Source organism: Vitis vinifera, chromosome 17, assembly GCF_030704535.1.
Source record: "Vitis vinifera cultivar Pinot Noir 40024 chromosome 17, ASM3070453v1".
Lineage (NCBI taxonomy): Eukaryota > Viridiplantae > Streptophyta > Magnoliopsida > Vitales > Vitaceae > Vitis > Vitis vinifera.
The window spans coordinates 2,321,794-2,337,906 of record NC_081821.1 but is presented as its reverse complement, the minus strand read 5'-3'; the positions used below and the strand labels follow the sequence as shown (position 1 = coordinate 2,337,906).

The 16,113-nt window shown below is 36.3% G+C and overlaps 1 protein-coding gene across 7 annotated transcripts; it reads left to right on the top strand.

Annotated features, from left to right (window-relative positions):
* Positions 1–213: 213 nt before the first annotated feature.
* On the top strand, positions 214–15,932 carry LOC100244093 (polyubiquitin 9). 7 transcript variants are annotated; one of them, XR_009464552.1, is made up of 7 exons: positions 214–338; positions 3,904–3,971; positions 9,903–10,088; positions 10,298–10,337; positions 14,789–14,912; positions 15,014–15,091; positions 15,657–15,932. XR_009464552.1 is itself a non-coding variant. In XM_019226655.2 (7 exons), exons 3-6 carry the CDS (start codon positions 3,969–3,971, stop codon positions 14,869–14,871), a joined length of 312 nt encoding a protein of 103 aa, XP_019082200.1. In that variant the 5' UTR covers positions 227–338; positions 652–849; positions 3,904–3,968; the 3' UTR covers positions 14,872–14,912; positions 15,011–15,288. The 7 variants fall into 7 exon arrangements, 5 of the variants coding, with proteins under 5 accessions (XP_010663686.1, XP_003634209.1, XP_059590025.1 ...); XR_009464551.1 differs by having other exon boundaries at positions 15,011–15,091; XM_019226655.2 differs by lacking the exon at positions 15,657–15,932 and adding an exon at positions 652–849 and having other exon boundaries at positions 227–338; positions 15,011–15,288.
* Positions 15,933–16,113: the final 181 nt, after the last annotated feature.

The following is a 16,113-nucleotide window of genomic DNA, read 5'->3' as shown; positions in this document are numbered from 1 at the left end:
ATAGGTTTAAAAATGTCTCAGGCTCGGAGGGCTGAGTTGACTCAGATTTTCAAAAGCTTGTCTCGACAGCCATGGCCAACCTGTAACTGGGCCATGCTTTATAAGCCCAAAATATTAGTAAAAGCCCAACGATTTTTGGTTTGGGCAAAGGGGTGTTAGCCCACCAATCAGGCTCTTTTTTAGAGCCCACCGACAAACCACCCTTAAATTTCGACTGAGCCTGAAATTTGGCTAAAAGGTGAGAAGTGAGAACCCCCAATTCTCTTGTCCTAAAACGACACCGGTTCTCTCGTCTTTCTGTTTCTCCCAGAAAGCGACAACTCCATCTCTTCCACCAGGTAGTCTCTCCCAACACTTCTTCCAGCTTCTCTTTCTCCATTTTATTTTAATTTTTGTGTAATTGCTTACAAACTCTGAGATTAATACATTTCGGTTTTTTTTTTTGAATTTACAAACTCTGGATTTTTTCATGGGATACGGTTTTTGGAGTTCTTTGTTTGATGCTAAATTATGTTTCTGAGCTTTTTTTCCTGATTTTTTTGGGGGTCTTTTAGGTTATGGCGTTTTTTTGATTATGGTATGTTTATTTATTTTTCTTCTGGAATTATTTAATGAAATTCTTCATTAAACTACTGAATGTTCTTTATGCAGAAAATTAGGAAAAAAAAATGTTGGGACGAGAGAAGTAAGATGTTTTTGATTGGGAATCATCTGCCAAGGATCAATAGTTATTCAAAAACTATGTTGCCCTCTGATGGGGTTGGATGTATCTTTAAGTAAAGTAAAATGTCATCTAAAACATTGGATTTGTTCCTTCTAATTCATAGGTTTCATCTTCTTATGTGGAAGGTAGATTCACAAGTTCTTGCGTTTATTTTCTGATCCAATCTCGCAATAGTGAATGTAATTACATAAAACTAAAGATTATGATATATGCCAGCTACGTAAGGAAGAGATTTCCTCAATCATGGTTGGTTGTGTGAACAGTGTGTCCTAGAATTATATGGCGATGATTCTAATATCCAAGATTCTCTACTTCACAAACGGCTTGTCGATGAACCTAGGAATCAAGGAAGTGGCTGTGAATGTCGTTGCCTACTTGCCAAGTGGCATTGGAATTCTAGCAATCACCACCTAGTAGCGCTAGGTGGGCGAGGGTTAAGGACTGCATCATGATTGAAGCATAGCTCTTTATCGCTTAGTGCTTGCATTTCTATGGTTGATATTTGTTATACTAGGGGTATGTCGGAGTTGGAATTGGTTTTAAGACTGACCATATGGTCATGGTGGTCTTTGGGTTGATGATAGAATGAGAAATAATTCCAAACCATGAAATAACACTATTAGTAGGAGGAAGGTGTTACAAAGTTCAATGGGATTTTGCTTTGAAGAGGCTAGTTTGCCCTCTTGAATGATAGCAAAAAAGGAAAAAGAAAAAAGAAGAAGAATTTGTTTGGCAAAGGATAACCAGTTTAGTGGGATTTCACCATTAAAACTTTCAAGTTTCAATGAATTTGGACTTGCTTAGGTGACTCTATCATTAATCTTGCTAGATTTATTTAAAATCTAGGATTAGGAACTTTTGTGATGGATACATCTTTAAGTAAGGGCAAGAATCATCTAAAATCGTTGGAGGTGTCCGTCTGAGTCATATCTTTGACCTGCTAATTTGGAAGGTAGTTTCTCGAGATCTTGAGTTGATTCTCTAAATTGATGTAACAATTCTAGGATATTATTATATAAAATGAACTATTGTGTAAGGAAGTTTTTATTAATCATGGTTGGTCATGCAATCTCTGAAGGCAAAGCATATCTTTATGCTCATTGTATGCTACAAATGATAATACAATAATAATGATAATTGCAAACTTCCAACCAAAAAATTATTTCTTTGTTATGTAAATTATGTTGTATTAGCTATTTCAAGTCTTTTCCCCTTTGTGGATAATTGCATGAATATTGATCTTTGATACATTTGATAATTATTGCTTAAATAGAGTTTGAGGGTTCAAATTCTAGAAAGGATTTGGGGTGGAAAAATTCCTATTTAGATTGCCAGTTTTGTGGAAAATTGACTAAAAAAGCATTACTGCATGTCCAAATTTGCAATATTAATTTTTTTTTTATCATAAATAGAAATGTATTAAATATGGATAAAAAGTACATGAGAAGGATAAGGAGTCCTCCCCATAGTTACAAAAAGTTGATAAAAAATAATGCTAAACTCTTCCATTATACAAGGAGACCTAACCATACGGATCAGTCCAAAAGAAAGTACAATAGTATCTTCTTAAACCCAATCAAAACTCCTTTCATTGCTTTTCAAATCCTTTTGTTTTGTACATTGAGGACCAATCAAGCTGAACAACATTGAGAGGAATGCCTTTTAAAGCAGCTATACAAGAGGCTTAGAAAGAGGAATAAAAGTGCATTAGATTCCATAGTGTCTCTATCATGTCCCCCTATGCAATCCACATCAATGCGATACAAGCGATTTGGCAAAGGATCTTGCTTCTAACGGTACTCCCTAAAACCCTATATGAAATGGTCATTGTGTCATCATGTCATATATGCTCCTAGGTGGAACCCTATTCTTTGTAGCTTGTTTGAATAGATTGTGCCATAACCCCAAAATTGTCTGAAAATGTAAAAAAAGATGATAAATTGTTTCTCCCCTCCCCATGCATAGAATGCACCAGCTAGGGCTAGAGGATTTGTAAGGTCTTCTCAATTGTAACATATTATTGGTATTTGCCTTCTTATGTGCCATTAGCCAAACAAAGGCCTTAACCTTAGATGGGTTTAGACTTCCATACAACTTTGGTCAAAGAAAAGGGACTTGTATTTGATAGATGAGACAAGACCACAACCAAGGATTATATTGAGAACAAACCTAAGGAGGATAATGACCAGGCTGTTGCATCTGGGATAGTTGAAGACAAATGCATGTGATTGAGAGAGGACATAAATCTTTCAAGGTCCTCAATCTCCAAATCAGTGAGGTTATTCATTAATTGCTCATTAAATTATTTAAAATTCCTTACGTACATTAGATTGGTCTGGTCTTTTTTCAGGTGTACGTCTTGTGTTTTGCTTTGTTTGTAGGCTCTAGGAGGCCTTCTTGCCTTAGATAAGTGTTGGCTTGGCTTTGTGCCTTGGCTCTACACTAGGAGACATTTGCTTTAATGTTCAAACTAGTGGCCTTAGGCTCTCTGCATGAGATTGAGGCCATGACATGGTCCTGCTGGTCTTAAATTTGAGTCAGGGGTTGGTTGCTTTGTGTACTAATCAATTTGGAATTAAATTTAAATTCCTTATAATACTGGTTTTCAAATTTAACAGAATTGGAATTCCAAATCAAATCCATTTCTGCACTACTAAGGAGCAACCTTAGGCAATTCACTAACAAAAGCTCATCAGTATGATCTCTATGAAAAGAAAATAATTGCAGCATGGATTGAAAGAGAGCTAATCAATAGGCTAGTTGAAACCAGAGAAACTTGTCTATGAATATCAGGAGAGTAAAATGTGTGATGCTTATAGCATATGGAAAAATGTTGATCATGAGGGTTGCAGCACATTGGAGAAGAAGTTGAACTCAAGGGAATCAATCATTTGAACATTTTCCCTTGGATGATTCTTGGTTTCTGAATCTCAGGTTCTTAGCTAGAATTTAAATAATTTCAAATCCATAGATATGTAAAGCAACTAAACCTAAGACTGGAATTTGATATGGAATTTTCAACCTGAATCTTAATTCCAAATTTTAGGCAATTAAGTATGGCCTAAGTCTTTTCAAGAGATTGCCCTCTAATTGTTTTAGGATTCTTTTATGATGTAAGTGAATTTTAGGATACTATTTAGTTATGTGAATCAGAATGTTATTTTAATTCATTTTGGCAGGAATTGCTTGACAGACTCTAGCAAAAAGAAGCATCAGAAGTCGGGGTCTTTATCGCATTGTCTACATGGTATGTTTGTATTCTTCTGATTCCTTGATTTCCCTTTTTAGTTCTCAATTTTGTTGAAACTTACATTTTCAAACTGACCAACTGTTAATTAGGATCTTGGTAGACATGAGTTTATGAAAATGTAACAATAAGAAATCATTTGGTAATATTTCAATAGTAAGTGTTGGTTTGCGTGCAGAGAACAAGATAATCTTAGTGGTTATGGAGGCATATCAGAGTTATTGGTTGTTATCTTGTTTTTTTTGATCAATAAGCAAAAGAATTGTATTATGAAGAGGCGCTAAAATAGCGACCCACAAAAATACAGCACAGAGACACTCACTCCCTTACAATTGGACCCAAAACAACAAGGAAAAACAAAAAACCTTCTCCCTCATCGCAAACCCATCCAATCTATAAAATATATTAAGGTCGAAGGACCACTTTTTATCCACAATTTGGTCTCCGACCAAAGTAAATACACAAAAGAAGCTTTCAGCCTTTGGATGGACAACACACTTTCTTCAAAAGCAATATTATTCCTTGCCTTCCAAATGACCCAAAACAAGCATAACAGTCCCACTTGCCACACCGCCTTCCTCTTTTTACCCACAAAAGAGCCCCTCCACCCTAAAAGGGTTTCCTTTACCGAAGAAGGAAACACCCAAGGCACTCCAAATAAAGAAAGGAGCAACATCCACACTTCCCTTGTTTTCTCACAATGAAGAAGGAGGTGATCAATCGACTCGTCAAACATTTGGCACAGAAAGCATCTATTGGTTGTTATCTTACTTGTTATATCACAGGAACAGGCTTTGAGGATGCAAACTGTGAATTGCCTAAATATCCTGAACAGTGAAGTATTTCACTGTTATTTCCGTACTCTGTTTTGGCCTGCATATGCAGAGGATAAGATATAGTTTGTGTTAAATGGTAATAGATACAAATCATAGGCTGTTGGTGGTGTCTTTGCTATTATATCACAATAGCAGGCTGTAAAGATGTAAACTGTGAAGATTGATCTGGATATTTGTTAATTCACAAGTGACATCATTTCTTATTTTTTTAAATTGGGAATGATAAAGTTGCAATTATGTGAGATCTGAGATGGAAAGAAAGCTGCACGCCACTGTAAGAAAAAATTTTGAGATCAGGGAAGGAGATGGAACTGGAGATTCTTGGTTGCAGCTAACTAAATGAGGTAGAAGAACCCTGAAACTCTAAGGCTTGATAAAGAAGGGTTCTTTGGCCGGTTGGCCAACTTCACAAAATGACAGCTGGTGGCTGTGAGGTTGGATTCTACAGTGAGAGATGGGGGGCTGTTTGGATACATGCTTGTGACTCAGTGACATAGGGAAGGAACATTTTGTAATGGTCTTTGAAAAAGAGAACACATTCAATTTAATCCCAGAAAGGGAAAATTGTAGTGGTTGGTTAAGTTTACATTGTCCCATTTCACAGGGTTCTTCAAATCTATAAAGTTTAAGGCTGCTACTAGTAAGAGCCAAGTAAATTGAAGTTGGAATACAATACCTTAAACTACCAACCAGGTTTCCTAAAAGTAGTGATTGAATTTGAAAGTGATGAAGATTGTCTTGGATCTTTCAGTTGTCTTGGTGTTTACGAGGTTACAATTCCTTTTGAAGGAACTGGATAAGGCCTCTACCAAACACTAGCTTAAGAAGGCTGCTATTCCACACAAAATAGAGTAAGGAGGAAGAGGCTATTTTATGAGGGAACGGCAATCATCTTAAGAAATCCAAACCAGTGGTTTGAGTGGGAAACAATTGATCGTAGGCTAGCTGTTGCTATAGGAATAAATAGGTCTCTTGTGATTTATCTTTTTCAGCCATGGAAGGCATTTTTATTGGATCAAATCAACAAACGTAGCAGAGGAATCAAGTAATCTGGGAGAGGTTATGGTTCAAAAAGAGTAAAGTTTGCTTGGGAAGGTGATGTTCAAGAACAAATACAATTAGGAATGTGACTTAAAGAGTGGTTAGGTTGAATTGAGAGGCTGAGAGGCTTACCTTTCCATCTATGGACATGGGAGCTTTTGAAGCCATTCTGAAATCCTTTGGTGCCTTAACTGAATTGTGTACTTGCACAATATGTCACATTTGATGAAAGGGGAGATCTTATTGACATCAATTAAGGTGAATGGTAGAGGAATTTTTTTCCTGCTGCTGATTTCAGAAGTATTGGAGGCCAAAGAAGAATCAAAAACAAGTTGAAGGGATGAGTTAGACTCATATTTCCAAAAGCAACCGGATAAACCATTTAGCTTACCCTTAGCACGAGATTGGGGTTGCAGTGCAGAAGTCAGAAAACCTGCAAACTCTATAAACAAGTTGAAGGGTGCACAAGTATGGATAACCATGGACAGCCTGCAACTAGGATAAGCCAACTGGGGTTAATTTTCTAAATTTAAACAAGGATGGCAATGGACCTTTTGCCCCAAAAAAGGTGCTCAAGATCCATTTCAGGGTGACGGGCCATACTTTGTGCCTAGGGACCAACTAAGAAGATTTTCTAAGCCCAATGACATTAAGCCTAACATTGTAGAGTAGCCAAACTCTTTTGGCTCGGCCAAGGGATGGTAGCCTAGTGAAAGCCTCAAGCAAAGGGGCTACAAGTTGGACCTTTGCAGCAACAATGCAGGTAGATTTCTGCTATGCTCAGTGTTGTCATCAAAGGAGAAAAGGCTCTCCTTATTATTTCCCGAAGGAAAAGATGTCCTAGGGGGATGAAAGGCTCTTGCCTCCAAATTGAGGGGCATCAGTGCCCTTAGTAAAAGCCTCAAGCAAAGCTAGACCGCATAATTCAAGGGACCATGACTTGGCAAAGCCCATGAGGTTAGGCCTTTTATTTAATCCAACTGACAAATGACTTTCAACATTAGGGCTTCTTAAATTTCAATGCCCCAATTCCTCCACTTTCCCATTATGTAGCAAGGAGCCAAAAAGGGCTCCAAGTCTTTGATCTTAGACAACAAAATTTGCTCCATCAGAGGTTAGACGATTTCAGTTCTGTGATAGAGTGATGCCGAGAGTGAATTGAAGTATAGGGGGGAGTACTCCAAAGGCACAAGGGACTTCTGCTGAGGAAGTAGACACAAGCCAAAGATCACTTACCCTTGTAGAAGGAAAAAGAAAGGCTGACATGAAGGAAGGTGATGATGAGGAGAACAGCTCCTTTAATTCTGTCTTGTCAGGCAACTCCTTGTTGGGGAAAAGACCCAACTCTAGAAGAATCGTCAAGTTGGAAAAGGGAGAGTGCTCTATGGGGGCAAAAAAATTTCCTCAATTAGAGATAGATGAGGTATAGTCTTCTAAGCCTTCAAACCTTGTGGATGCTCTTGAATTGGAAGAAGACCCATTGTTAAATTCGTCATTTAGGACAACCTTAGATGGTTGTTTACAATCAAATGAGGTAGGTAAGGGTTTCACTTTTTTGGGGATTTAAGGAGGGGGATTTATAGAGAGGAATAGAGGAATTAAGATTATAGCAGCAGGGAAAAATAAATAAATGAAAGTGAGAAAAGGAAAGTGAAGATGGAGAACAAAAGATAGGAAACTCCTTAGTGTCTCATAAGAAACTTTCATTAATCTCATCTAGAAGAGGAACTATGCAGTTGCTCCTTTACAAGTTGCAAAGCATGGACCCAAAAAAAAAAAAAAAAATCATATTCATTGTCCCTCTTGGTTGCATCAACTAGCTCATTTAAAGGCTTTAAAAAACCTAAAATACTCAATAAACTATAGAAAAAGAAATCTAATCTAAATGGCAACTTATTATGATTCTTAATTCTTTTCTAAAATTATTCAACCTTCCATTTAAGAAAAAAACATAAACTTTTTTAAAAACTAGAAGTTTTTAGAAAGTATAAACTTTTAGAAAACAAAAACTTTCTAGAAAATTGAACTTGTAGAAAATAGGAATTAGAAAATAGAAACTTTAGAAAACACAAGCTTTTAAAAAATAGATTTCTAGAAATGGAAATTTTTAGAAAATGGAAGGCTTAGGAGTTTCACAATAATGGGATAATCAATCAGAGTACCTACTCAACTTTCTTGGAGCTTGTCCCAGGAAATATGAGTAATCTTGTGGTAATAAACTTTAGACCCATTTTCCTGATGTCAGGCCTTCATAACATCATTTGTGAAGGTTCCTTCTGAGCCTTAGCTTTGTGATTCCTGAGAGTATCTCTCCTTCTTAGGAAGCTGCCTTTATTCATGGTGGATATATTCTTGATGTTGTACTGTTAGGAAATAAAATTGTTGGTGAAAACCGGAGATTAAGGTAGGGAGTAGCAGTGGTCTTCAAAGTGGATTTTGAAAAGGTTTGTGACTATGTTTATGGGAACTTCTTGGATTATACCCTTTGCAAGAAAGGTCTCGGATAAAGGAGGTGCATGCAAAGTTGTTATTCCTATTAGTTCTGCATTGTTCTTTGGAAATACCAAAAGTTGGTTTGGTGCCTCCAGAGGAGTTCGCCTATGTGACCCTCTTTCAACATTTTTGTTCGCTCTTATGGTATATATGCTAGCATATTGATATCCAAATTTATGATTTTTGTCTAATAGAGGGCTTTCAAGTTGGCAAAGACAGGTGGGGCATCTCACCTCTAGTTTGTAGATGACGCCATTTTTTTCTTCTCTACAAAGGGACCGTACATTCACAACCTTGAGCTAATTTTTAAACTTTCTAGGATGGTGTCTGGGCTTATGATCAATATGGATGAAAGCACCTTTGTTGGTACATATATTAATTTGACACACTTAGAGGGAACCTAAGGGTGAGTCTTCTTTGGGATCCGCTAGTGCTGAATTCTTCAATCATCAAGATGTTGGAAGAAAGCCTATTTGACAAGGTGAAATCACCTTAATTCAAGTCCATTTAACTGATTTTACTACCTACTATTGTCATTGTTCAAAATTATGTCGGAGGTGGCTTCTCAAAACTTGAAATTCAAAGAGGTTCTCTTTGTGGTCAAGATTCAATTAAGGTTGGAGAGACCACCTAGTCCTGTTAAGACCAAGTTTAAGGGCCTAAGCTCGAGAGGGGCTTAGGTTTGGGGGAAGTTCTTTATGGAATTGCCTCAACCATTTTCCAATAAGGTTTTATTCCCTAACTCCCAAAACCTAAGCCCCTCTTAGAATTAGGTCTATAAACTTGATCTTAACAGGAGTGGGTGGTCTTTCCTGCCTTCACTGATTCCTGACCACAAAAAAATCTCCTAGAATTTTCACAATTTGAGAAGCCACCTCTGATGTAATTCTAAACAATGACATGTAGTAGGTTTTCTTCTAACATCTAAATGTTTGAAAGCTTCATTGGAAAATGGTTGTGGCATTTCACATAAAGTTAGATAGAAAGAAGTATTGCTCTGCATAAATCTTTTGTGGGAAAAAAGGGGAAAAAACTGAGGAAGTCCATCCCGCTGTACATTTTTTGGATGATTTGGAAGGAGAGGAATAGACTAGCTTTTAGGGGGGGGGTGTTAGCAATTCAGAAGTTAAAAACTTCTTTTGTGTGTAATTTATGGGGTTGGGCTAAATTGTATATTGGAGAGGAGCCGCTCTCCCTTATAGGCTTTTTGGAGTGGTTAGCCTCCATTTAGGGGTTGGTGTGTTTTGTTCTTTTTTGGTTGGGAGGCCTTAGTCGCCTCGTATACTCCCTGTATGCTTTGCGGCTCTTTTGCCTCCTGTTAATTTATTCTGCGTTTACTTATCAAAAAAAAAAAGTATTGCTCTGCATAAAGTTAGATACTATGCAACATTTAATTAAAGCAATCCAAGATGTTTAGAGATGTCTATAATAGGCTACATTTATTGTAGCAATCCAAGATATAAAAGCATCATATGCATTTTTAGGTCTTGCTCCACATAAAGTTTGATGATATGGTATTTCTTTGTCCTTTGAATTAATCTAGATTGTAATTTTTGTGCAGGCTATGTATATACGTGTTAAACGCAGTAAGACAACCTACTTTCTACAGTGTGATCCAACTGAGACAATTCTAGATGTTAAGCAGAAATTGCATACCCTCATTGATCAACCAATCAATGATCAGCGTTTGATCTTAGTAGGAACTGGGGAAATATTAGATGATTCCAAAACGTTGGCAGATCAGAAGGTACCAATTTGATGACTCCATGCCCTTTATTTGATAGTTTTTTTTCCTCTTATTATGTACTGGGGAAGTAGCAATCCTTGGTTCTTAATTTTAATAAAAAAAAGTTATGTTTTGTTTGGATTAAAAATTTCCTACGGATGTACCTATATTTTTAATGAATATTTGAGGCTTAAATTAGTGATAACCTTATCACTTCCGAATCTTTTCAGGTCGAAAATGATGCTGTTGTGGCACTGACATTGAGAAAAGGTCTGTTATTTTGCTTACCTGTTTTCTATTTCTGTCTCACTTTAATGCATGTTATTTCCATACTAACTGGCATATGCATATTTAATGTCCTGGTTTATAAGTTGACTGATTTGACTAAAGGTGGTAGCTCATTTGACTTGTATGGTGTTCAATATGAACTATTCTGATCTTGTAAGGGGAGGGAAAGAAGTTGGATTGATGGACAAAGAATTGTATTCTATTCAGATACTATATCAAGGGGTAACGGACATCCTTTTGTTGTTGCACATTTTATGAGGGATCATAATTTATTCAGATTCTATCCATTTGGTAGAGAACATGGTTTTGATGTTCCAGATCTCTTTTTGGTGTTGCTGAACTTGATGTGCCTCCTTGAGGCCCTAGTTGTCTTCTTTGTTTCTTTAATTCTAATATCTCCTATTTTCGTTCTTGTTGATGAAGGATAGAAACAAAACAATATGCTAGGGCAACACCTATGAGATAAGTGAAGAAAAGAGGTTTTAGCTTCATCAGAGCACCTGCTGTACAATCTCATTGTGGGATCTGCTCACTTCTGTTATTAGCCGTAAACTCTGAAATAAATAGTTTCCTCTAAGTACATGCAGTACCTAAGAAAAATAATGCTTTTTTCAGTAGTATCCTATAATCTTCCATTGGAGCAATCCCGATTCTTTGAAGTTTCTGCTTCGTTTTACTGTGCTCTTTTCCCTAGGGGTAATCCTTTCCATGAAATTACTTTGGAAGCTATAATAGGCAAACTCCCAAAAAAAATTTATTAGCTGTTTGCAGACCTGCAAAACATTTAAGAAATCCCACAACTACATTTTGCAGGTAGTCAGGTAACACTGTTATCCTTGGTAGAACCTTTTTGAAATGTTTGGTCCAATATTTTTCTACTTTTTTTGTCTTTAACATTTAGATTTCTGTTGCATGTTCCATCTATCTATTTTATTGTGGTTTCTCATATTTATCTTTAGGTTCCCCATGTTCTATCCATTTTCATTTCTATTTTGATTCCTATTTTCTAAATTGGTAAATACGGTTTTGCTTAATGAAATTGATTTCTCCTTGCCTTCTATTTCTATGATATTATGTAGGCTTCTCCTTCCACTTGCAATCCAAAAACTATTTTTGATATCCCATTAGTCTGCTTTAATGCTTGAATATCATCCTTTCTTACAGGTTTCCACACCATATTTCCTGTTCCAATGAAATCCCAAGCCTTATCAATGGTTATCATTTTCCTGAGGAAGGTTCAAACAATTGATAGTGCTAAGTTTTACTGAACCAATAGGAGGCAGTTTCCTGTGGAGTTGCTTGGACCTCTTCAGGTTGAAATTTGAATTAGGGTTTTGGAAGCATTGTAGATTCTTGTGGCAAACAGAATGAAAGAACCACCAATTGAACTGTGTTATCATGCTCTTGATGTCATTATAGTTTCAGTTGTTAAAAAGGTTCCTTGAATATCTGGGAGCCTGGTGGACACAGTTCTTCCCTTTTGAACATTTATCTTAGGTTGTCTTACGATGTCTTAGGATCTTAATCCTGTTTATGAGGGCCATCCTGAATTAGCCTGCAAATCTGACTAATAACAAAAAGAAGCTGCCTGTTGTAGTGGGTAGTAATTTGCTGTTCTTGGACCCTGGATCAGGTGTTATAAAACAGACTGGACGTTGTCAACTTGCAACCAGTAAGCAGTGGTTCCAGTGTATGAACTTATAATTAAAGGATTATCCTTTAATTATAATCAATATCTAGTAATGTAAATTTTGTATTTGCAAAGATGCTTGTCCACCCAAGGTTTTAAACTTATTTTTCAACTGAACTCCATCCATGTTTGAACTGTGAAGATATTTGTATTACACAGAGCAGGGGGAAAGTGACTGGTGTTGTATAAGTTCTGGGCCTTGGGGTCTGGGTCACATTCATTGATTCCCATATCTTAAGGCATGGAGACTCTTTAAATAACCAGATTTCCAATTTTTTCTTAATCTATCCCGTAGGCCAAATTAAAATGTTTGACCAAGAATATTCATCGAGTCTAAGTTTACTTACATGAACTAGAAACTTGTTCCTATTTTTTCTTCTCTGGGCAGACTTATTGGTTACAAATCTTACTAATAGGCATGTAGGCAACAACAATATCCTTTACCAAAGCCCTGTCCTGTTATGTTTGGCATGGATACTTCCTATGCTTTAAGGTGTCCATGTAACATAGAAAACTATAATTGAGAAAGCCACTCAATTGGATTGGATGATGTGGATATCATTCACAACTCCAGATTACTAGCAAATAGAGGGTGGACGAATTTGATGGATTCAGTCATCCCATGGACTAAAGTGAGGAATTTCTATTATACAAGAATGATGAAATTGTAGAATGTGAGGTCCCACATGGACTAGGTGGGAACATAAATTGATGTAGGACCAATAAGAGGGATGGAATTCAAGACACCATCACGACGATACAAGTGAAATCAACTAGGTTAGTTGAGGAGATAGTCCCTATATGGACGACTCCTCCGTCAAGTTGAATTTTGATGGGTGTCCCTTAGGTAACCTTGGACTGTTAGGAATTGGTGGAAGGCTCATGGATCATCTGAAAGACTAGTGAGAGAATATTCCCTAAACATGCTAGAGGGAGTCTATCCATTAGGGTGGAGATAATACTGGCCTTCTTTGAAGGCCTAAAACTTTGCTAAAGCTGTGGGTCTATCCAGTCTTCTAGTATAGGGAGATTTTGTTGTAGTCCTATCTTAGGTGAACAAGAAGGAAAGAGGCTTGTGGAAATTTGATAATTGGCTTCACCAAATTTTGGATATTATTTTAGAGTTGGGGGTTTTCCTTTTATTAGATTCTTTACTTAGCTAATTATATGGTCGATATGTTAGCAAAACAGGGAGCCAATGTAGGGGGTTTTCTACTTCCGGAGTATTTGAGTTTATAATTGCATCCACTTTTAGTTGTCTCTAGTTATGTAGTGGTTGTGTTACAAGTGAAGGATTTTTCATCCTCCTTCATATTTACTTATTTCATGGGATTTTTGGGAAAAAAAGGTCCAAAAATTAAATCTTCTTAGGCTTTAGCTATAATTGAAAGTTCTAAGTGACTGTTTTTCTCCTAATAAATATTATTATGGTAAAAGTTTGAAGTTACTAGAAGCACTAATCAATATGCAAACGTGCACTTGGTGTGGTTGCCTTTATGTTTTGCTTTTCTTTTCTTTTCCTTTTGGTTTCTTATTTTATGCATGTATGTTTGTATGTCTTTGATCAGTGTTTCAGGGTGGAGGTGAGGAGGGCATGGGTGTGGTTGTTGTTATTGGTGACAATTGTGTAGAACTTGGTTAACTTTTCTCATTTCAAGTTTTAATCACTGTAATTTAGTGGCATGTTTTGTTCCCATCTCTAATACCAGCACTCAAGAATAGATTCCTCTAACTGCCTTTCAACTAACAATTTTCTGAAAATGCTCAAGCAAACAGGTTTTTAGAGTGTTCCCTATTTTTATATTCTCCTAGCACACTTAGGTTATGTTTGGTTCCCGGAAAATACTAAGGAAAGAAAAAAAATGCAAAGGAAAATGATTTTTTCATGTTTGGTTGTCATATGAAAAATATCAAAGAAAATCAAATATAATTAAAACTAATTAAAAGCTTATATATTTTTAAATTATTTAATCTTTATATTAATGAGTTAAAATAAATAAAATGAGTTTGAAGTAACAAAAAAATAATTTATCAACTTTTAATCTATTTTTTTATTTTCCTTCACTTTTTCTTTCCTTCTACTTTTCCTTTATATTTTCTTTCCCTTGCATTTTCCTTCAAATTTTCTGGGAACCAAACATAGCCTTAGAGTTTTTATTTATTTACTTGTGATTTATTCATGAAGCAGTTTATGTTTTTGTCTCCAGAGACAGAAAACTGTTCTCAAGAATAGATCCCAACAGGCCCTATGATTCTATTAATTCTTTTGTTTTTATTTCAAAACCGATACCTACATTGTGAAAAGATGTCCAGGAATAGGCAAAAGGATTAATAAAAGGTGAAATGACATATTTGGAGAAAATTGTAAACATCACTAATCAATAGTGAAACATATTAGTCAAGACTGTCAAGTAGGTGATCCATTTAGATTGTGTCCGTTTTGCAGTTTCTTCAAAAATACTGAAACCTTGGCTTTATTCTGAGTTGTTTCATGGGGAATGTCCCTAATGACCAAATCAATAAATTGAAAATTTTCATTTACTGTTTGAAAACCCACTCTCCATCTCCTGTTCCCAGCTGGAAATGGGATTATTTTCTGAGTAAGCAATCAGGATGAATTAAATTTCTCCAGTATTATGAAAATTTTAGTTTTGAATCATGATGAACATAGATGGTCTCATATTCCTGACTTTTGTTGTGCATTTTTTGACCAAGATTCTAAGACCCTTTATCTTGCTTCCAGATGACAATGAATTTGAGGATGTCAACATCGTGCGGCCAAATGATGATTTCTATCAGTCTCGTGATCCAGATGGCAGTTGGTAAGCCGGGAAATCGCCTGAAACAACTCAGTTTCAGTATACAATGTATGCCCATTACCCATTGTCCATACATATGGTTGTTATTTCACATCCATTGTCCCCTTCTGGAGTCCTCTTTAAACAAGGCTATTTTCTTGTTGCAGCAGCTAAAGCAAGTTGTTCGTGTATGAAGTTGATGAGGACTTCCATTCTCAACATTCTGAAATTAGCTAAAACCTTCTCATGTATGAATCATAACTTTTCCTGAACATGACTCTTGAACTTGGATTGGTTTGTGCTTTTGTTATATTTTGTTTCTTTTGGTATGAAGTAGACTGAGAGGTCAGCATATGGATTGAAACTTTGTCGATGAATACTCTGAACTGAACATCCATTCAATAAATAAAGGAGCTAGCTAGCATGCTGAACTATCATTTTCATAGACTTGTTTCCTTCACTACAACTTACCAAAACGTCCTGCCTCTTTTATTTGGAAATTTTTTCAAATGAATCCTCAGACCTTTATAATCATTCTGGAAAAGGAAAAGTTAAAAGAAGTATTGATCTGGGCAGCACCAGGAGACCCTGGATCCTTGTATGGGAATTGAACCCTGGAAGCATTCAAACATGGGTATTAGTGCATGTTCAAGGTGAAGCTGTTACTACTCTTTCCTAGCTTGTCGATTACTTTTGCTATAATGGGCATGTTTGGAACATTGGAACAGAGAATGACCACTGTATACAGGGATTGGTTTTTTCTCTTTTTTTGATATTATGATTCATTTTTATTCTCATCTTATCTTCATTCAGATTCCTGCATAGCAAACAAATCCTTATGGCCACTCCATCGCGTGAAGCCCAAGCAACAAACTTAACCCTATTTGCAGCCTCAGTCATTGCTCCTGAGATTTACTTGAATGTTCAGTCATGTGGTGCCATTATATTTTTGGATCCCATGGGAGTCCTACGGGCTTGGTGATGGAATTTTTTTTTTTTTTTTGCATGTAAGGTTGGGTTCTGCTCCCAAGAAAAGTTAGTTGTAATTTTTATTGAAATATTTATAATATATATATATATATATATATATATATATATATAAATTCACCTATCGTAATGGCGTGCCTTTTCGACAAGGTAAGAGCATATCTTGGCACATAAGACACTATAACTAGAGAGTGGTGGGACCTTGAGCTTAGGTGTGCTTAAAGTTTGTCTTTTAAAGACAAACACCTAGAAAGATATTTAAAGAAGATTATATTACAAGGAA